Raw genomic sequence first — 22,295 nt, forward strand, 5'->3', positions numbered from 1 at the left:
TGGAAATCATAAATAAATATTGAGACTCATCAGATGTCTTTAGATGGTAGAGGATATTTTGTTCTGTACATGATCAAATCTAATTGTTTTGCGTCTAAATACTGAGAAACATTCTGTACTAGGGTTGTAATAATAATGCGTAGACCTAGTCATGACACAATACTAATAATCATGATAATAATGCACCAAAGTTGATACATCATGAACCGTTGCAAGCACAGTTTGAGGGTTTACAGTCCATACAGATGAAAATCTAAAACAATGTGAAGAATTATGAATTCTGTCATACAGCTTAAAACATTGTTTGCTAATGTATACTGTGAGTGTACTAGTACACCAGTCTACTAGCCACCCAAGCAAAATATAACCTACGATGTCAAAATACATTATTCTTTATGTTCTTGTTACAAAATGTACCAAAGCCTTATGTCAAGTCACTCAGAAATTACATGATAAGTAAACATGTATATCAAACCAGGAAGAAATGCACAAATAACAAAGATTCATCAGCATCCAATACAATTGCATAAAGCTATACATGACGAGCAGAATGCTGCCAGTTTTGAGTTGCTTCCCTCGTACTGCAGTATGTCAAGAGTTGCTGCCCTTGACTGCTATTTACCACGATATGCTGCCCTTGACTGCATATACACCGCGCGTTGCTTCCCTAGATCAAGAGTTGCTTCCCTTGACACTGTATACGTCAAGAGTTGCTTCCCTTGATACTGTATACATCAAGAGTTGCTTCCTTTTACTGTGCATACATCAAGAGTTGCTTCCCTTGACTGCAAGTGAGGAATAAAATATTGAGAAAATCATATTTCCATGATCACATTTGAAGCCTATGATACTTCAGTTGGGCTCACCGTAATTACACTGTTTCAACAATGGCGAAACTATACATGGATTTATAGGACAGAATTTCCAAAAAGCACTGATTGTTTGCTTAATGCTGTGTGTAATACAGGACCCAGTACCTAGAATAAAGACCACACCTTTACATTCTGGCTAAAAAATCAAACCAAGTGGTTCTAAAGTCATGATTATCAGATAGGTAAGCAGGTCAAAAAGCCCATCCTGTCTCACAACAGAAATAACCTGTCCGAATGTTGATAAATATGTTCTATACTTATCACCACTGATTAAACACTGATTAGTACATAGAATACTGCCACAGCTCCTTGTGTGATGTCACACAGCCCAATCTCCAGCTAGGTCAGTGCAAGTATACGAGTGGGATGCCACTATTTTAATCTTTGTAACTTTCTATGTGCAAAGCCTTCCAGAAAATACAACTGGTTTTAACATTTGAAACATATTTGTCAATACAATCCATTCATTACCTTATTGTTGGGCTGAAAAATCAGAGAGAAAAACCCCAGAAAGTCTAAAAAAAAAAAATCTTCTAAATATGTTGTGTAATACAACAATGCCATGAAAGCATTAAGAACACACAACTGAGACAATTAAATGTTAACTTTCAATAAAATAAGGGTTAAACTCAGATATAATATTTATATTTAATAAACAAAACATTTGAAATACAAGGTAAGAGACATATTCCTTGTGTACAGGTCAACAATTCAATAAAATGTTCTCCATGAAGGAATCAGTGTTCAAAACCGCATTATCATTGGCTACACATCACCAAGTATGGCCACTGTACACGTCACATGGCTATCATTTCCATGGCAACTGTTCATATTCAATTGAGAACATTCGGTCTTAAAGATGAGAGTAAAGTCTACAATAAATTACATATGTCTCAAATGTTTCCATTTGACAGTCACAGAGCTACTAGAGCCGTATGCACAGAACTTACATCTGACATAAACATATACATTATGATATGTCCACAGCAGGAGCGAAGATGTTTATTGTGGAATTGAAGTACAGCTTAACCTCAGCCAAACCTGGCACAGAGCTGGACACCAGTCCCTTCATTCAGGTGCCTCATTATCATTACCCAATGCTAAACTGGAGCACATATAAAACGCAGCTTCAATTGTGTGTCTCTTTAAGCCCCCTAAGCCTATCACAAATCATAAAGAAATACTCTGATCCCAAACCTGTAAACATGATGCATAAAAGTTGCTTAGCATGGGGGAACAACATCACAGGGATGTGCCAAGTCACTCAAAACGATCTTAGTACTAAGACTTTTGTAGTTGTTCACTCTTAATCAGTCTTTGATATCTAGAATGAAGTCAATGGGTCCTTGCTTCAACCATTAAGTTAAGATCAAGGGAGTCCCTAGATTAAGGAGGTCTATTGATTAAGGGGGTTCCTAGATTCAGGGAATCCCTAGATTCAGGGAGTCCCTGTGTTAAGATCAAGGGAGTCCCTAGATTAAGGAGGTCTATAGATTAAGGGGGTTCCTAGATTCAGGGAGTCCCTAGATTAAGGAGGTCTATAGATTAAGGGGGTTCCTAGATTCAGGGAGTCCCTAGATACAGGGAGTCCCTAGATTCAGGGAGTCCCTAGATTCAGGGAGTCCCTAGATTCAGGGAGTCCCTAGATTCAGGGGTCCATGCAGTTTAGCCTAACATTGCCTTGTGCACGTGGGCCCAGGATTAGTGCTGCAAGGATTCATGTTGTCACAATGGCATGTGTACATAGGTAGTCAGGTGGGTCATGGCATGATAATGTGTGATACATGACAACTTGACACTGGGACTTATCTAGAATTCCAAACTGATGCTCTCGGCAGATTGTGAATTGGAATTTTTTTTAAGGCTCTTATTTTCCTAAATTTAGGGCAATATTGTGAAACTAAGCACTGAAGCTTCTTCCTCTATAGTGGACTTGTTATCTGTGAAAAGCAAGTCACCTTACAAAGCCATAACACTAGTCGTAACTTTAACTGCATGAATGGGGAAATGTTTAATTACACTTTGGAATTTTGTACAGACATTTGCTGCAGAGTTGCTGAATATTATTTTTAGGTTTCGTGGAATCCATAAACTAACTTATAAAATGGTCACTCCGAAGGAACCCTATTCATTGACTGCAAATTACTAAAATCCAAAATGAATCCAGACATCTTGTACACTTGAGTCCACCTAACTATCAACGTGCATATACCAGCAAATATTTTTTTAGAATTCATTTTCACACCAAATAACAAGGCCCTGTGTAACTTGCTCTTGTATCAATACAATATTTGTGCATGACCTTACAATACGATACTTGTATCAGGGTTAGATTTTGTTTTTTCTCCAAAAATGATTTGTTACCAAGCTGCCATCTGCCAACTGGTAAAAGTGGTAGTGAACAAGGATATGTCTTTTCAGACTTGTACCAAGCTTGTCCTTACAGACTGATGTTGTCCTTACAGACTGATGTATATTACAAACACTGACTATCCTGGCACATTTGCATTGAAATTTCAGTGAATCGTAACAGCCATTGCTGTTACAGGGTTAGTATTCATGGCCCTACACCTACTCAACAAAAACAGCCCAGTACATTCTGACTTAGATACACACAAGTAACCATGGTAACAGAACTGTATAACAATTCCAGAACAAACAAGATCCTCATATACACAGACATTCCAGCACTATATTGGAACATTGGCATGCAAAAATAATAAAATCTTACAAAACAAATACTTAAAATTGCATACTACAACCTGTACAAAAGGGTTACCTAATCAACTAAACATGTTCTCCATCACGCAATACTGCCAGACTGATACTGCCATACTCCAGAAGATGGAGGAAGTGCACTGCTGTTATATGTTTTAGTAACATAAGATGCCATACAACTAAATATCAACAGAAATACCTAGGAAAAGAATGGTAAAGCCTCACTCAGCACTTACAAATGCTGAACAGCGATGGCTTTCTTGTAGTACAAAACACACCAGTCTTCCTCATCAGAAAACTGATGGGTCGGTTTGGCAAAAGTTTGTAGTAAAATGGGTTTTACATATTTAGTTGCGTCGTTCTTGCGTCGGCCATCACAGTAATGTACACTTATGGTTTCGTTTCCTCACGGGTTGGGGCTGCAACACTGCTCGCACAGCCTCGTCAAATACCTGGAAAGATAACACGATTTCCTTGTCTCACTTGTATAAATCATGTGTACAAAATTAAAAAAGAACATCTATTACCACTAGAACGAACACTTTTTGTTTATTAGTTTATTTAATGTCACAATATGTCAGCGAAATGGCTCCCTATAAATAATCAAGACTGGACCAGACTAGTCAGTGATCAATCCCTGGTTTTGTTTGTTTGTTGTGTAATACCGCAGTGAGCAATATTCAATAAGGGTAAAACGATACATCGTGAGTTTTCATGCGACGACATGTTTTTCTAAAATAAATGACTTACTACTCGTTTAAAGACCCCCAGCAGGTTTGACAGTCAAATATCTCAAAATGTGTTGTAATTAGAATTTCAAGTTCATTACTAAAAATAGCCTAGCTCCTTTAGAATCTGCTCTGAAGTACTTAGTCAAGAAGTTCCCAGATGATTTGACTAGCCTTCTACATTCACACTAGTCTGATAGCCCAAGGCAACTGAAGGTAGTCCTCATTGACTAGTAGCTTTTGAACATGTTGAAGGCTATAATTCTGATACAGTTCTCAATGCTTACTTTTGCAACAAACTTGGAAGAGAATAAGACTGACATAAATGTAACCATTGTAAACATGTTGTAGTGTTCAAGCAGGACCAGTTGATGATATGTGTTTCCACAGCTTCTCAGTAATAATCATGTCTAATGGTGATAGAAATAAAGAATGTCATGATAAACCTTGGCACACTTTTTTCGTTTAAGGTCTTGGTTTGGTTAATTGTTTAACGCCACACTCAGCAGTATTCCAGCTATATGACGGCGGTCTGTAAATAAGTGAGTCTGGACCAGACAATCCAGTGATTGATATCATGAGCATCGATCCTCACAATTGTGATACGATGACATGCATCAACCAGGTCACGAGCCTGACCACCCAATCCCATTAGTCGCCTCTTACAACAAGCATAGTCGCCATTTACAGAAGCAAGGGTTGCTGAAGAAAAATATCATGAGTGGCTTGAAGCACACTTGAAAACAATTGCCTTTCAGTTGGAGCCATCGTAGGATGCACAATAACTACTCTCCATGTCCAATTTTCTTCTATCAATCAATTTGGTTTCAAACAAGGAAAAGGTCTTCAACACTTAACTAAAGCTTTGATCACGTACAGTTTGTTTCCATTGAATCATAAATTGATCTCCCTTCAGGACCCTGATCTGCATGCATGGGTTTTGTTTGTTTGTTTGTTTTGTTGTGTTTTGTTGCCTTCAGCAATATTCCAGCCATGTGCTGCATCCTGTAATGAATGAAGCCTGGACCAGGCAATACAGTGCTTGATATTGTGAACAATAATTCGTAAAGTCGGGAGACAATGGCAAGTCATCGACCATGTCACCGAACCTTACCACCCAATTCATTAAGTCGCCTCATACGGTCGGCACAGGATGCTGGGGATCATTTGAAACCAGAATCATTGCTCCAAACTTCCGTACCTGCTTGAGTCCTCTCTGCGTGAGTGCCGAGCACTCCATGTATTTGACTGCTCTCACTTTGTTGACTAACTTCATCCCTTGTTCTCGCTTGATGGGTGCAAGACCCTGAGCAACTAATTGGCCGATGGTTTCTTTATTTTCTCTTAAATCTATTTTTGTACCTGAAAATGAAAAGAAAATAACTCTATATCACTGCCACTGACTTGAAGTCCATCATCATAATCATTCTGTTTGTTTGTTATTTAATGCTCCACTCAGCAAAATAACAGATGTGTGAGAGCGAACTGTAATTAATAAAGTCTCGACCAGACAGTCCAGTGTTTGACATCATGAGCATCAATCTATGCAATTTGAATATGATGACATATATCAACCAAGTCAGCATGTAAAAGCACAGGTGGGCATGGTGGGTGAAGACCGATTCTAACCCAGATCTTCACTGCTGTCCAATGGTGTTTTAACATGATTATAGTGATGGGGTGATGAAACACTATATCAAAATGATTTGTCTTGCTGTGGGTGACAAGCATGGTATTGCGCTAACAAAGTAAAGGTTCATACAAATATTTAACACTAAAATTTAAGGCCCCTCAAGGTTTTTTCAAGGCTGTCAACTGTCATTTTTAAGTTTTTTCAGTCGAGTTATCTGCCTTTGTCTGTATATTATAAAACCAACATACTATACGATCATATAAATCCACAAAAAGCAGTATGATTATCAGACACTTTCCAACAAGATCAATTTTCACGTCCAACAAGACAATATAGTAAGTTTGTCATGAACTCTTTATGGTCTTTGGCACACAAATCTATCACTGTGATAAATGTCATACTTTGCTTGCTTTTTAAAAATATTTTTATTAACAAGTTCATATTTCATTTTCCCCAAGTTCAGGGCTTTTCAAGCGAGGTTGGTGATTTTCAAGTCTTTTCAGACTTGACACTAAACTAAACTTCCTTTTCCTGCCTGTATGAGCCCTGAAAGTAGGGAGAATCATGAAGGTGAAACTGGATTTGCATGATCAGCAGCTAAGGGAGACAACTCTTACCAACAAGTATAACAGGGGCATCAGGACAGTGGTGCTTGATCTCGGGATTCCATTTTGTTGTGACATTTTCAAAGGAAGAGGGACTCACAACACTAAAGCATATCAGGAACACATCGGTCTGCAACACAAGAAAGTCCATGTTATATACAACCAACGGCTCTAACAAGAAGAACACCAAGGAACAACCTTAACCCAGTGTATGGGGCACTTGGAGTGAGAAAGTTGAGTTTAACGCCGCCTTAAACAGAATTCCAGTTATATCACGGCGTGTCAGCTTAATGTGGGAGAAAAGCCTGAAGTGATGTAGGTTTCACTTTGGTGAAATCTATAAGCACAGGTCGGGTGCTGACAAACCAAGACACATAATTAGAGTGAACTGGTATTCGAACCTGCAATCACAGGTTTCTATGTGCCCATGTGATGCAACTCTGTATAACTACTTGCGGCGCCCGGGATGACTGGTCTCCCATGACCGATGGGGCACTAGGCAGGGGGCACTAGGCAGGGGGCACTAGCAAGCAGCAGGGGTACTACTAAGCCATTTAGTTTTTAATCACATAATATCATCCACTAGGGGTGACTATTGGGGTTATTTTCACTGTTGTGACTGTATTGCCATTGTAGTAAACTATTATGATAGTATTGCAAAAGTGTTAAACCAACTACATCATGCTACATAATTACAGTAATCAATGCAATAGCATTGAATAAAGTATAGGTGACAATCTCAAAGACAGCCATTTTTCTATCTGTCACTACTCAAAGCAAAGGGAAGTAACTCTAATCTGAAGTTGTTGTAATCCTTGCTAACCAACCACACAAGGTGTGAAGTTCGCATAATATATGTATTATTTATAAGTAATTGAAACAATCAATTGTTATGCATACTATCGAGTGAGTGAGTGAGTGTGAGGCTTTACACTGCTTTCTTAGCAATTTTCCAGCAATATCACGGTGAGGGACATAATGGCAGTGACTGTGAATTATTATGCCCTGTCTGTCGTAGATATCGAACTCAAAGGTTAATTACAGAAAATGGTAATTACAACTAAGAACACAAAAACTGTTAAAGATGTAAAAGGGCAAGTGAAATAGTGCAGGATGAGTACAAAGTAATAATCTACTCGCCCTGCAGGACAATTCTTTTAGCCCTGATGTGTTACATATCATATTGATCTTTGAAATAAATAAGTTTCATCGGGCTAGCAAACTTGAGTTTTAACACTTAAAGAATGTTTTTGCATTTATGGAGGCATAAACATTAAAATCAATGTGCACACTGTTTAATAAACCATATATATCTCCATAAATGCAAAAACACAAAATAAGGATTGAAGCTACTTGAGTAATTCTTAAATGTCCAGCACTCATAAAAATGTGTTGACACTTTTCCCTTGGCATGCTTGGGAGGTCTGCTTCCTTTTGCTTCCATTTGTCATAAAGTTTTTACCTCCATAAACACAAAAACATTTTTGAAGTCAGTTCTAATCATTAATAAATTAGTCTACGATAATAACTTCACAGATTGCCAATTCAATAATTACCACAAAGAAACATTGTAGACAATGATATGAAATCAGTGGCATAATTCAGCCCAATAATGCAACACAAGCCCCGCCCACACAAGCCCCGCCCACTATATCATCAGCCAGTCTGGGAACAGTGGTCAACGAGTGGGCGTGGCCTACTTATTTTCAGATTTACAGAAACAAGAATGGAAAACAAAACTGCTAGGTCAGCCAATCAAATGCTATGGAATTACTTGCAACTTATTCACACAAAAAATGAATAAATCAGATCACAATGTATGTCACAGTCTTCACCCAATGTAAGTGATGTAGTGATGACTGAGTGCAAGTACACAGATAATGCTGATTTATTTGTCCCAAGAAGTCAACGTTGCTCATTTTCATCCATAACTGACATTTTGTGTGGTACTACTACTAGGATGAGAAGAGAAGACAAGGCACAACCTGTGGGTAGGAGAGAGGCCGGAGCCTGTCATAGTCTTCCTGTCCTGCTGTATCCCACAATCCCAAGCTCACTGGAACACTGTCAACCATCATATTGGCCGTGTAGTTGTCAAATCTGAAAAAATAAAAATAATAACAACAAGAGTAATTGTCAAATCTGCAACAGATACTACTTCTACTACTACTACTACTACTACTATTGGCCGTATAGTTGTCAAATCAGCAACAAAAGAAAAAGAAGGAGAAGAAAAAGTCCATTTATAATGTGCCATTCTACTCAAGTGAACGTGGTGATTGCTCAAAATGAAACATTATTGTTACCCCTGTCAATGGATAAGTGTGCTCTTGACTTTCATTCTCAGCTCCCTATGGAGTATACAAACCATGCTGGACTACATGCCACCACAAATTGATGGCGTCAAACAGGGTCTCAATACAGATGTGTAATAATTCTTCAAACCTGTGTAGCATTAAAGAACACAGACACAGACACAAACAGACACAAACTTACAGACACACACTATTAACAGATAATAACACCTGGTACAAACTGCCAGTCGGTAAAAATATTATTCATTTTACCAGTCTATAATCAGAATTTTAATCAGAGTGATCTCCTTTTTTACACATCAGCTTGCTAACACCAAAGGCATTTACCACTTGCGATATCTCAAACATTATTGCAACCGTATTCAACTACAAGTATTGCCAGTGTTTGAAACAAAAAACAATTGCTTTAGAAGCTGCAGGCCCTGACTAAACACTTCAAGCTATTTTTATAAAAACCAAATGCAGCTTATTGTGATAAATAAATAGACATGTAAATTAACTGCAGGCCATGAGGACCCATTCAACTTTAAAACTACAGGCCCGACACGAGATCTACCTGCCACAGGTATATGGACAGGCACAAATTTCGAGCACTGAGGATTTCAATGATTTCATATAGTGCCTCTTTAGTATGTACCACAAATAACAATGCAGAATGCGTGAAGCATTCAAAGCTATAACAACCTGTGACAATCTGGGTTACAATAGGTCTTTAGTAACCCATGCTTGTTGTAAGAGGCAACTGTGCTTGTCATAAAAGGCGACTAACAAGATCGGGTGGTCAGGCTCACTGACTTGGTTGATCATGTTGATGCATGTCATTGCATCCCAAACATGTAGACAGATGCAGATGTCAATCATTGGTTTATTTGCAGACGACTATGACATAAATAGAAAACTGCTGAGTGGAATGTGAAACAACAAACAAACAAATGATGACGAAGCGTAATATGTCTACAAAATCCGGATTTCATTGAAATACATCGTTTTATCGGGTGAGTGCGTACAGTATATCACGACAGGGGACAGAGTTTGGGGCTTCACACATTGTGCCCAATGAATGCTGAACCACTAGGCTATGCCACCGCCCCTGGTCGTGTCAGGTGAACCCAAGGGCTGAACCACTAGGCTATGCCACCGCCCCTGGTCGTGTCAGGTGAACCCAAGGGCTGAACCACTAGGCTATGCCACCGCCCCTGGTCGTGTCAGGTGAACCCAAGGGCTGAACCACTAGGCTATGCAACCGCCCCTGGTCGTGTCAGGTGAACCCAAGGGCTAAACCACTAGGCTATGCAACCGCCCCTGGTCGTGTCAGGTGAACCCAAGGGCTAAACCACTAGGCTATGCCACCGCCCCTGGTCGTGTCGGTTGAACCCAAGGGCTGAACCACTAGGCTATGCAACCGCCCCTGGTCGTGTCGGTTGAACCCAAGGGCTGAACCACTAGGCTATGCAACCGCCCCTGGTCGTGTCAGGTGAACCCAAGGGCTGAACCACTAGGCTATGCCACCGCCCCTGGTCGTGTCGGTTGAACCCAAGGGCTGAACCACTAGGCTATGCAAACGCCCCTGGTCGTGTCGGTTGAACCCAAGGGCTGAACCACTAGGCTATGCCACCGCCCCTGGTCGTGTCAGGTGAACCCAAGGGCTGAACCACTAGGCTATGCCACCTCCCCTGGTCGTGTCAGGTGAGCCCAAGGGCTGAACCACTAGGTTATGCCACCTCCCCTGGTCGTGTCAGGTGAGCCCAAGGGCTGAACCACTAGGCTATGCCACCGCCCCTGGTCGTGTCAGGTGAGCCCAAGGGCTGAACCACTAGGCTATGCCACCGCCCCTGGTCGTGTCAGGTGAGCCCAAGGGCTGAACCACTAGGCTATGCCACCGCCCCTGGTCGTGTCAGGTGAGCCCAAGGGCTGAACCACTAGGCTATGCCACCTCCCCTGGTCGTGACAGGTGAGCCCAAGGGCTGAACCACTAGGCTATGCCACCTCCCCTGGTCGTGTCGGTTGAACCCAAGGGCTGAACCACTAGGCTATGCCACCTCCCCTGGTCGTGTCAGGTGAACCCAAGGGCTGAACCACTAGGCTATGCCACCTCCCCTGGTCGTGTCGGTTGAACCCAAGGCAAAACACCCACCCATTTGACAGAACTTGTCCACAGTCGAGAAATTACACTTTTTGGCAACTGTGGCAACTTGGGATATTGATAGATAAATTGAGTGTATTAAGCTTTTGTGCTGATTTGCTGATGTGGCTGCCAATGGAAGTGTCTTAAAAAATCTAATTTTAATGAGATTGGCTAAAGCCTAGATTTGACAGAGTGTCTGGGATGTTGCTGGTATTGAGATACATACACTGTGGGAACATATTCCCCGGGAAAGCTGTCCGTGGTGTAGGAGATGAGCATGCACGTCTTGCCCACTGTCCCGTCCCCCACCACCACACACTTGATTGGTCGGCCTTGAGCCATCGTCACTGTCCTCTGTATGCAGATCTGCCGGTCAGCAAAGTCGAGCCTGGGAACTCTGGAAACAATAAACAATTTGAAAAAAAACGTTTGTTAGTTTGCTCACTACAGCTTACAGGCAATCTGTACAATCTCTGCCAAAACTGATGAAAGTGACCTAGGCATGTTCCAGAGAGCCACAAAGCGATCTTAGCACTACGACTACTCAGCGATAGAAACTAACAGTTTTAGTCAACTAGTCCTTATAGTGATAACATATAGCAAAACTCTTAAAAATAGCAAAGTTCCATCAGACCTTATCAGTTCAAGATGAATTCTGTGGTAAATTTACCAATATTCTGCGGTATATCTTGTGGTAAAAACATGACCATTTTCCTGTCAAAAATTAATACCTCATTTTTTTCTTTACAAATTCTGATCTCTTGCATTTATGGTATGATATAAACATAGTTTATGTAGTCATAATACCACAAGAACGTTTAAAAGTGAGAAAAGAAATTCAAATTCTGTTCTATGGTAGGATTCGTATTTTGTATGTTTGAATTGTATGTTTGAGCATCATTCGAGTGCAAAATTTGACATAAATACTTGCAAATAATGAAAATTAGTGTATTTAACTGCAATTCTGAGGTAAGTTGCATTTTCTGCAATTCTGGGACTCCCTTATGATACCTTAACAATTGGGCAGTTTTCAAGGACAAGAGAACTGTGCCAGTTTCTAATGCTGCCACTGTAAGCCTATGATAAAGTATGGATTTTAAATTAACACTTGGAATGATTTGTGGAACAGGCCCCCTAAACTTTGCTTTTGGTATCATTTTCAATAGACGGTTATGTTAGAATGCAAGAAGTATTTATTATTAGCTGAGCTTACTTGATCACAGGGAGTAATATCTGAGTCGGACTAGGGTCGTTGGTATTCAGTGTTCAAAATAAAGTATGAGAGGGACCTTGCCATCACAAAAGGGCCTCGCCATGTTAACAGTTTCAACTTTAGGGGATCCCTGAATTCAAGACGAAGTACATGTACTACAGCAACAAACTTTGAGGACTTGTTTCACATCAACAATTACTTAGGGAGGGAGTCGTTCCCCTTTCTGTCAGTTCTTACATTGCTCCAAGTATGGAAGTAACTTCATCCTGTTCATAACAACTATAGACCTGGAAGTGACTAATCATGCTAATAGGAGAGTACTTTAGCTGTACCATGGCCTACAAGATCAATATTCACTGCCTACTTGCAATAAATAATCACTGTGACGCTCAGCATCTGAAAGCCCTACTTAATAGGATATAAGGAATAAGCTCAAGTTATTCTGGGATTTGTCTAGGATTCCAAACTATGTGTCCTTGGGCTGCAAAATGGGGACAGATTGTGACATTGTTTAAAAACATCGATTTTTTAATGTTTTATTTCCTTCAATTCTGAGGAGTTGGGCATTTTTGTATTCAATCTGGAAATTTTTAGTGTCATTTGCTGCAAACTTGGGGCTGAATATCGGCTTGTGAGCATATCTAGATAAATCTGTGTTACTATATTCTAAGACTGCATGATATTCCCGCTATATGGTAAATCGCAATACAACCCTCGACAATATGTATTACAATACAATCTGGACATGCTGAATGTGTTGGTATATTGAGAAAATATATACAGCAAATCTCTGATGATAAATATTTCTAAAACACACTGCCATTGTCATTGTGACTTCCCTGGGTACAAACAGCAGCTGAGCCTCTCGACTATGAGATCATTCCAAAAATAAGGGAGAAAGCATTGATTTGGTTTTTGAAAATGAAGAGCAGTTGGAAAGAGGCAGAAAACACAGCAGTATACCACTGCTGTACTGTTACGCTGAGAAATGGCGGTACAGTCGTCCCTAGTCATAATACCATGTTTTCTACACAACAGATTTCAACAGTGCAAAATTTCCTGGTTATAAAACCACCCTAATTATAACCAATGCCAATCTTTTTCAGAACGAATGTTACAAGTACATGGTTTTAATGCCATGTTTTATATATTTTGACAATAAATTGTCATTGTAGTTAATTTTTTGGAGATATCTCAATTGCATTGATCTCAGCCCACAGTTAATCCTTAAACAAAGCATTATTCACCTTCTTGAAATAACAAACGATAATATCCATCTATAAAAGCTAAAAATAAATTGGCAGGTTTTCTCCACCCTGGTCACAATAGTGTTGTTTCTGCTGCACGAAAGGTGGCATTACAACCAGGGAGGACTCTGCATACAAGCAGTCTCGCAACACAGGCACCCGCAACATCAACACTTGATTACTTCCACCAACACAGTTATTGTCTCCAGTAACAGCAGCTCTAAGTCTTGTTACTCTTGTACAACATTGCAGACAACAATATCTCATTTGTTTGTCTTCGAGACCAAAACGTTAATGACAATATATTTCAACAGGTATCATAATCCAGACCTAAGTTTCGCAAAATACTGCAATACAAAAACCAAAGGAACAGATGTTACAAAGTTCACCAATACATCGATAATATCATTAAACAATACGATGCGTGATACACATTTATCCATCCATATTTTAATTTTGTATTCATTTAATTTTGGTGTAAATCTGAGATTTCGTGAACAGGGAATTTGCTTTTGAATTTAATAATAGAAAATACTTATATGTTACTCTAGTTTTATCTGAAATAAATTGTTGATTGCAAAGAGACATTTAATATCTTAAATATCAGACCAGATATTCAGGAAGTTTGAAGCCTTTTTAATAAGTGTTTAAGCCCCTTGAAACATACACATTTATGCAAAATTGCCATGAATTAAGAACCATTATCGCGATGTGTTTCTCTTGTGAACAAAGTATCACGCTTTGTATCATATCAGGAGATAGTCGTATCAGGGCAACCTACAAGGCAATACACAGCCCGACCATATCCTCTCCCCCGTTCCTTCCTTACCATATTGGTCAAGATTGGGGTCTACAGATCACCCAGATAAAAGTCTAGCTATGGATTGCACAGAAAGTGTAGGAATTACAGCACACTTCTTCAAAACTGGTGATTAACAATTGGACATAGTAACTAAAACATGCAGGTCACAGATAAACTCATGCCTACACAAGAGAAAATTGTGTTCTTAAAATTGATTAATACAGATTTTGATTCTATTGCACAAAATCCTATATTGTAGTGAACTTTCAATGATGGACCAGTCTGGAATTGGGTGTTCAGTCTCTGACTCTGGATTGTATGTCACAACCTAGGATGTTGTTAAATTTGGATACATTTTAACATTGATTTTGATATTTCATTGAAAGCAGTAATGTAAACCTATCCATAAAATGTCTTTAATCCTCTCTATTGACCCTATCAGTGAAATACAAGTCATCACTGCAGAGCAATAGTTACAGCCATAACAACTTGCAATGGTAAATTCTAAATTTCAATTTGGGAATTTGTACTGACATTTGCTTCAGGCTATGGGCCAAATATTATCCTCAGGGGTAGATTAATCCCTAAGTCTATTTAAGTACACTTAAAACCACTAATGATGCTCATCTTCAATAAGATGTTGACTAGTTGGATCAAAATTATGATAGGTTAAATAATGATTAGCTGATGTGGATTCATAAAAATCTCCTATAAAAGTTTGGACAATATACTTAAGCACCACCCTTTCATAAGTCATGATACATATTGACTAATTTCATGTGTAGAGCCCTTACCCTTATTGCATGTAGTAGCTTAAGATCATGCAAATTATGAAATATGGCCAAGGCTCCAGATACAAATTCTACCTGCCATTTCCACAGGTAAGACTTTCGCTGTAAAAATGTGCACAAAAAAGCATCTTGCAAGCACTGCACATTGATCATGGACTAACTATTTCACAATTTTCCTCATAACATATAGTTGTATAAAAATCGAGTGTAACCACACCTTAAATATAATATGGAACACCTAAACATGCTAAACATATGTATTATTACAATTGCTAACTTAGATTAGAGGCAGGATAATAGACAAAATCTGCATTTTTTAAAACGTAATGTGGTAAAATCTGTGTGTTTTGCTACAAGTTCTAAATCAGTACACATACTCCCCTCAGTACGTCTATGGTGAATTTACAAAACACACCCTACACATTACACGAAAACAAAGACTGAGGCCCTACAAGTTAAGGCAAGGAAATCAACTCTCCAGACGTGTTTTAATTTCATCCACACCCCGCTGATTGCTAGTCATGATTAGATTTGATGAATATAGGAAAATTATCCCAACAGGATGTGAACATGGAAACTTTTCATCAAACTCATTTGACAGTTGAAATGAGACCGTCTGACTCAGAGAGAGGAGGTTGAGCGAGGTATCACCGCTACACAAAGACGGTATGAGCTGAAATGGATGACTCATACAAGCATCTTAACCGATTACAGCATCGAATTTGTGTCTTACCCTTCAAATATGTGTATGATTCAATCAAAATGTTTCCAAATGACCATAATATCATAGAAACATTTCTCGAAACAATGTCATTTCAGTCCACACTTTCTAGATCGCCGCCATATTTAATGAGCATTGGGAGACTAAAAATAACATCCAATCAAAATCATCGTTTCATCTTCACTAGGTGGTCTCCCTTGCATTCCAATGGAGAGATAATTCTCCTGATAGGCGAAGCGTATCACTTTCCCTGAAACAACACCACGAAGGATTCTTCGACAGAAAAGATAAAATGAAAATATGACACCGTTCCCAAGAGCGTGGTTTCGTCCTGATTATTTCGATAAAATGATGATTTCGGCTGTTGCCAATAAATCTTTCTCTCGTTTAATGGACGCTCGGTAACTTTGAAACCTATACGGGTGTGGCCTGGATCTAGATTTGCCTAACCTTTTATCAAAGCACCAGTAATGGAACTGAAAAATTATGCCAGGTGCGAATGTTATTTTACGTGTATTACACATGAGTTCAAAAGTACATGTCATGGGTCTTCAAAGATTTCTAAATTAATAACATTATTAAAAAAATGCATACATATATATGCACACTGTGGTAATTTAACTGGGAAATTATGCAAAATAAATGTGTAAACAGAATTTTGATGCACAATTTACAGTTGCCAAACTGATGGATGTTATCAGGTATATCATGTATAGATATTATAAGTGAACCCGGCTACGAATGCGTATGATGTTAATAACTACTTTTTAAAATGTTGGCAGGGTATAGTTTTTATGAGGAACGGTAATTGCAAGTATATACGTGGATATGAGACCGAGGAAACAATGCAATCTGTCGAGGCCTACATATAGCGGTGCCGTCACTCCCATTTCCTGTGTAGATAAACAAACCGCGTGTAACCCGACCGAAGTGTAACGGAGTGTTCGCTATCTTGTCATAAGAGTAGAAGACTGACTCCCAGTCTGGAGGACATACGATGTTCTACCTCACACGCGAACGCCCTCGTAATGGAAGCACGATGGTAGAACGTCGAAAGAAATTCTTGACGAAGAAGTTTTGAATATTTGAATATTCTCATTATTTTAGATATATCTAGTACTTATTATCACACAATCACCTAACATCGCTTTAAAAGTACAGTGCATTTTGAATCAATTTGTTTAACAAATTCTGCAATTGCCTTTTAGTACAATCGTAAATGGTACTTTTTATTAACAAATAAAACAACGCGAGTAGACATGAGTAAATATATTTGGTCAGTAAATGGTTATCGAATTAACCATGCAAGATGTCAGGTTCTTGTGTTGTATTATTACCAAGCAGATCATGGGCCACACACCGTGAACCACAGCCCCTCTGTCCAATATTTTTGCATCTTTTTTTTGTCTGAGTTGTAATTCTAAATTTCCAAAGAACAGTCTATATTATGTAACAAACTGGATTTACAGAAATGTCTTAGAATGACTTCCGAAGTTTATACCCAAGTAAATACCTGCTCATATCGTATTTCAAATGCATTTCTTTTGATTGTTATAAGTTCGAAAATATGTGACTACTTTCTAAATTTACAAGTGTTTGAAATATGAGCATTTCCTTGGGTGGGGAGACATGTACAGTTTCCTATGTATACATGCCTAAGAAATGTATGTATCATTCCCGATATTTTAAGTATAAGCCCTGATTAAGGGGATAAAAAACAGATATGGCAACAGTCTCCCTTGGGATAATCTCTCAACCTAAAATCCCGAGAGCCGATCACCTGAGTTAAATGATAAAATGAAGCGTCAGTAAAATCACCATAAAGGGAGACAACACTGTCTTAGCTCACGATGAAACTGGGCGGTGGGGAGGAGTTGCTAGAGAGGATAGAGTATGTAAATATTGTTTTGATAATCTGAGTGTATCAATGTGGAGGATGAAGTTCATTTTATTACAACATGTTACTTGTATAAATAATTCAGAAATATGCTTTTGCCAAGTATTTGCACTAGTAATCTTTGTATTCTTGACAAATTTGAGAAAGTTATGACAGATAATTCTTTGTCAGGATCTTTAGCACTGTATATTGTTAAATGCACGCAGGCAAGGCAGGTTTATCTCAGAAGTTAAAGGGAGACAACTTTACATAAAGTTTACGAGTGCTTCACTTACTTTTGATGATTTATAGCAGATCTTTTCTTAATGATTGTAATTGTAGTTTGTAATTTAAAATTGTTGTGACTTGATTATATACACATGTACTCTGGGCTGAACGCCTTTATTACAGAATAAAAGAGTCTTGAAGTCTTGAAGATCACGATGAGTTCGAGAGTACGCGTCTCGTCTCGGTCCAATAGGTACAAGAAACTGGTGGACCGAGACGAGCCGCGGTGTAAGCCGAGTGAACCCGAGTGAACCCGAGTGGTTATGTAGGATTGCCTTATGGTGAAAGCTTTGGCTCGATACTGGTTCGATTCCCACAAATAGGTTACAGCATGTGACGCCCATTTATTTTAACCCCCCTCCTACACACACCCGAATTACCGGCCGGTCCCTTCGAGGCTTTGAGATAGGCTCGTGGTTTCAAGCGTTCGCTGGTAAGCGCCGAAGGTTCATGTTCATGAACATGGTTCAAATGCGTGATAATGTTGTAATATGTGTAAAAATGTCCAATAGGTGGCTAGCCTCACTCACTCATTCACTCACTCTCGAATTATGGGTTCGAATACCAGGTACAAAAAAAATTATATCCAAAGTCATATTTGGCTTACAAATATGTTTCAATCCCTCATTCTTTACCATAATTGAATGTCATTTATGGGATCAAAAGTGTAAGTCACAACTGACTTAACTGCCACGTTGATCAAGATCTGCCAATTCTTGAGTGAGTGAGTTTGGTTTAACGCCGCTTTTAACACTATTCCAGTTATAGCACGACGTGTCAGCTTAATTCGGGAGGAAAGCCCGAAGTGATGCAGGTCGTTTACCACTACGGTGAAACCCACGAGCACGGTAATGGTGCTGACAAACCTAGAAACATAATCGGGGTGAACCGGGATTCGAACCCACAATCATAGGTTTCTGGCGTGCCCAAAGGGACGAAACTCTGCACAGCGAATTGCGATGCCTTAGACGACTGGGCTACCCATGCCCCCGACACGACCTGATGTAACTGTAGCCAAAGTGGGGTTAAATTTGAAGTCTGGATAACGGCCTTTTATTGCCCACTGACATACTGGTTTGAAAGTAGGCTGCTCTCTTCAAACGGCTAACTATTGCCCTTTTTGATTAAACTTGCAAGTTTTGGTTACATGGTCTTCTGACATGACCTGACGTGTGGGGGGCAAAAATGGCAATATTTTCGAAGTTATAAAGAAAACAATACGATGTGCAAGTCGGTGTCAAGTGTTGATTTTGTTGAGGGTTCTGTACTACTGAACGGTACAGACATCAGTGTCAACCAAGCCAAGTGCCATATCAAATCAGCCCAGGGTGTTTGCAGGGAGAGGCTTTCTGAACGTCTATGCGCAGTGTGTTGAGAAAAGAAGCAACCCTGAGGAGTAATTTACTTGGATGAAGTCGGCTGGCCTGAAAAGTGAAACAGAAGGCTTTCTGTTTGCTGCTCAAGACCAGTCACTTCTCACTCGAAACCGTCAATGTGTGATTTTGCATCAAAATGTAAATATGAAATGTAGATTATGCAATACATTTAGAGACTGTCCAACACATTGTCAATGGATGCCCAGCTTTGGCACAAACACAATATCTTAAACGACATGATGGAGTGGCTCGATCATTTTATCACCGTCTTCGCCATGCTTGAGGTTTTGTCACAGATGTCCATCCATGGTACGACCCGGAATATGAGGGCGTCATCGAAAAGGATAAATACAAAATTCTTTGGAATATGCCCATTTACAGCCTCAGACGTGTCCAGGCCAACAAACCTGGTTCTGGGTGGGTTTGACTAAGCAGCGCTTCGTGGGAGAAGTCCCATTTGCTGTCGGGGTTTTGTGTAGAAGGGGCAAGAGCCCTGAGCTGATGATGAGCCTAACCAGCCTGCCTGTGCCAGGATCACCCAAACCCTCTTTGCTGCATTTTTTTATTTTTTTATTTTTACATAATAATAATGTAACACAGACAGAGATAAATATCTTCAAAATACAGACATTCACCTTGATCAGGGCGGTGGATTAGCCAAGAGGTTAAAGCGTTCGATCGTCACGCCGAAGGCCAGGGTTGGAATCCCAAGTACAATGTGTGGTGCCCTTTTTAAATGTTTCCCGCCGTGATATTGCTGGAATATTGCTGAAATCGGCGTACAACGTACCTTTTTCGTCATTTTGTCATATGTATTGAACCGCCTCCGCGGTCTAGTGGATAGAGCGTCTACAGAGAGAGAGCGGAAGGTCGGTCGGTACGTGGTTCGAACCCAAGCCGCGCCATTCTTAAAAAGTTAAAAGATGGCACTTGTTACCCTGCCTGGCGCTCGGCATTAAGGGGATACAACAGGGACTCCTTGTTCGGAGTCAGGATAATGTGTCTGATTGGGGTATCCATGTTGTACTGTGCTACAGTATCTCAGTTTGCCAGCACTACTGAACTACACACACACACACACACACACACACACACATACACGCACGCGCGCACGCGCACACACACACACACACACACACACACACACACACACACACACACACACACACACACACACGGCTAGGAATATCCCTGAAAATTTCTGAAAAGAAGAACTATTTGAATAATTAATTGCTGAAAAAAAGAATTAGCCTGCCACTTAAATTACGTTGTTGCAAGGTATTTTTCTTAAAACATAATTCGAATTCCCCATTTTAAATATAAAATATATCTGGTTTTGTAGCTGTAGCTAAATAAATATCTAACCAACATGGACTGACACGGAAGAACAAAAAACCCACCGAAAATAAACTTCATATTGCTAAAATCTACGATGAAGACAATACAAAGACTCGACTTCCTGAATGACAAATTAACAGTGACACCAAGCTGTTAAAAAACAATATTTTTAATATGCGGATTTGATAGGCCTCTACCATTCAGCTCCACACAGAGAACCGCTGTTAATTAACCATTACCGCATTGCATGCACCCCAGTCGGAAGGTATGTCCCCTCGTGAGCTAGCAATGACATGGGACGAACTCCGGGCAACACTTTCTTCTGTCCGCTAAGCCTGTAATCCACGGTAATGCTACAATGGATGACATCAAAACACAAACGTGACGCTATTTGCCTTCTGACGTCTTGTTCAGTGCTGCATCTGTATTGACATTCTTGTTTAAACACTGGTCTAATCTGTACCACTCTATCCGCAGATTTCAACCGCCGTCGGCTTTCAGTTCTCCTCTCCATAGGGTAAGTCTTGCGCATTTGTTTTCGTTTTTTAAACAGTTGCTTACTTCTTTAAGTGACTTAAACAATAAATTTTAATTGATTAATTTACGATTTGTCGTTCGTAAATGGACAACATTCTTCATTGTGAGATATCTGGTATGAGGTGTAACAGTGTTTCGGCTTCACTGCAAACAATACATTAAATCATATTGTTATATTAAGAAATTTGTGGACATGGATAATAGCTTTTGGGTATTGCACAAAGCATCGTTCCTCACCCGGTATCAAGCTGGGGTGGTTGTTTTATTGTTGAACAGACATCGACTTCGACTTAGGACGTCGCTAACTCTGTGCTGTGATGGGGAAATTAGCACTTGACTTTCATTCAATTTCATGCTTTGTACATAGGATGTGCTCAGCTACTTAGAGAAAAGATTGCATTGACATATAATCTTATAGCTGTATACTCTTCATAACCTGGCATAAAATCCATCATATTAGAGACACTTACTAGTAGCAGTTTGTGTAGTAGTAGTAGTAGTAGCAGCAGTAGTAGTAGTAGTAGTAGTAGTAGTAGTAGTAGTAGTAGTAGTAGTAGTAGTAGTAGTAGTAGTAGTAGCAATAGTAGTACTATTTCTAGACATTAACTAGTATCAATGTGTAATAGTATCAGTAGTAGTCGTAGTCGTAGTAGTAGTAGCAGCAGTAGTAGTAGTAGTAGTAGTAGCAATAGTAGTACTATTTCTAGACATTAACTAGTATCAATGTGTAATAGTATCAGTAGTAGTCGTAGTCGTAGTAGTAGTAGCAGTATTTGTAGAAATTAACTAGTATCAATTTGTGTAACAGGAATAGAAGTAGGTAGTAGTAGCAGCAGCAGCAGCAGCAGTAGTAGTAGTAGTAGTAGTAGTAGTAGTAGTAGTAGTAGTCGTAGTAGTAGAAGCAGTATTTGTAGAAATTAACTAGTATCAATTTGTGTAACAGTAGTAGAAGTAGGTAGTAGTAGCAGCAGTATTAGTAGTAGTAGTAGTAGTAGTAGTAGTAGTCGTCGTAGTATTTCAAGGCATTAACTAGTATCAATTTGTGTAATAGTAGTAGTAGTAGTAGTAGTAGTACTAGTAGTATTTCTAGACATATGACGGCAGTCTGTA

The 22,295-nt window shown here is 39.5% G+C and overlaps 1 protein-coding gene across 1 annotated transcript; it reads right to left on the minus strand.

Moving 5' to 3' along the window:
- Window positions 1–1,508: 1,508 nt before the first annotated feature.
- LOC139447799 (ras-related C3 botulinum toxin substrate 2-like) lies at window positions 1,509–15,894 on the minus strand. The gene is made up of 6 exons (XM_071229285.1): window positions 15,783–15,894; window positions 11,223–11,393; window positions 8,542–8,656; window positions 6,569–6,686; window positions 5,520–5,680; window positions 1,509–4,042 (listed from the first exon to the last, which is right to left on the minus strand). Exons 2-6 carry the CDS (start codon window positions 11,336–11,338, stop codon window positions 3,965–3,967), a joined length of 588 nt encoding a protein of 195 aa, XP_071085386.1. The 5' UTR covers window positions 11,339–11,393; window positions 15,783–15,894; the 3' UTR covers window positions 1,509–3,964.
- Between the last annotated feature and the right edge of the window lie 6,401 nt (window positions 15,895–22,295).

Source organism: Haliotis cracherodii, unplaced genomic scaffold, assembly GCF_022045235.1.
Source record: "Haliotis cracherodii isolate W230 unplaced genomic scaffold, xgHalCrac1.p SCAF_7, whole genome shotgun sequence".
NCBI lineage: Eukaryota > Metazoa > Mollusca > Gastropoda > Lepetellida > Haliotidae > Haliotis > Haliotis cracherodii.

Excerpts from the sequence above, each read along its gene's own strand:
- LOC139447799 (XM_071229285.1), bottom strand. The coding sequence starts at position 11,338 with ATGGCTCAAGGCCGACCAATCAAGTGTGTGGTGGTGGGGGACGGGACA. Across the intron at positions 5,681-6,568 it reads TGCCCCTGTTATACTTGTTG|GTACAAAAATAGATTTAAGA; the intron begins GTAAGAGTTGTC and ends TTTCATTTTCAG. Across the intron at positions 4,043-5,519 it reads CGCAGAGAGGACTCAAGCAG|GTATTTGACGAGGCTGTGCG; the intron begins GTACGGAAGTTT and ends TTATCTTTCCAG.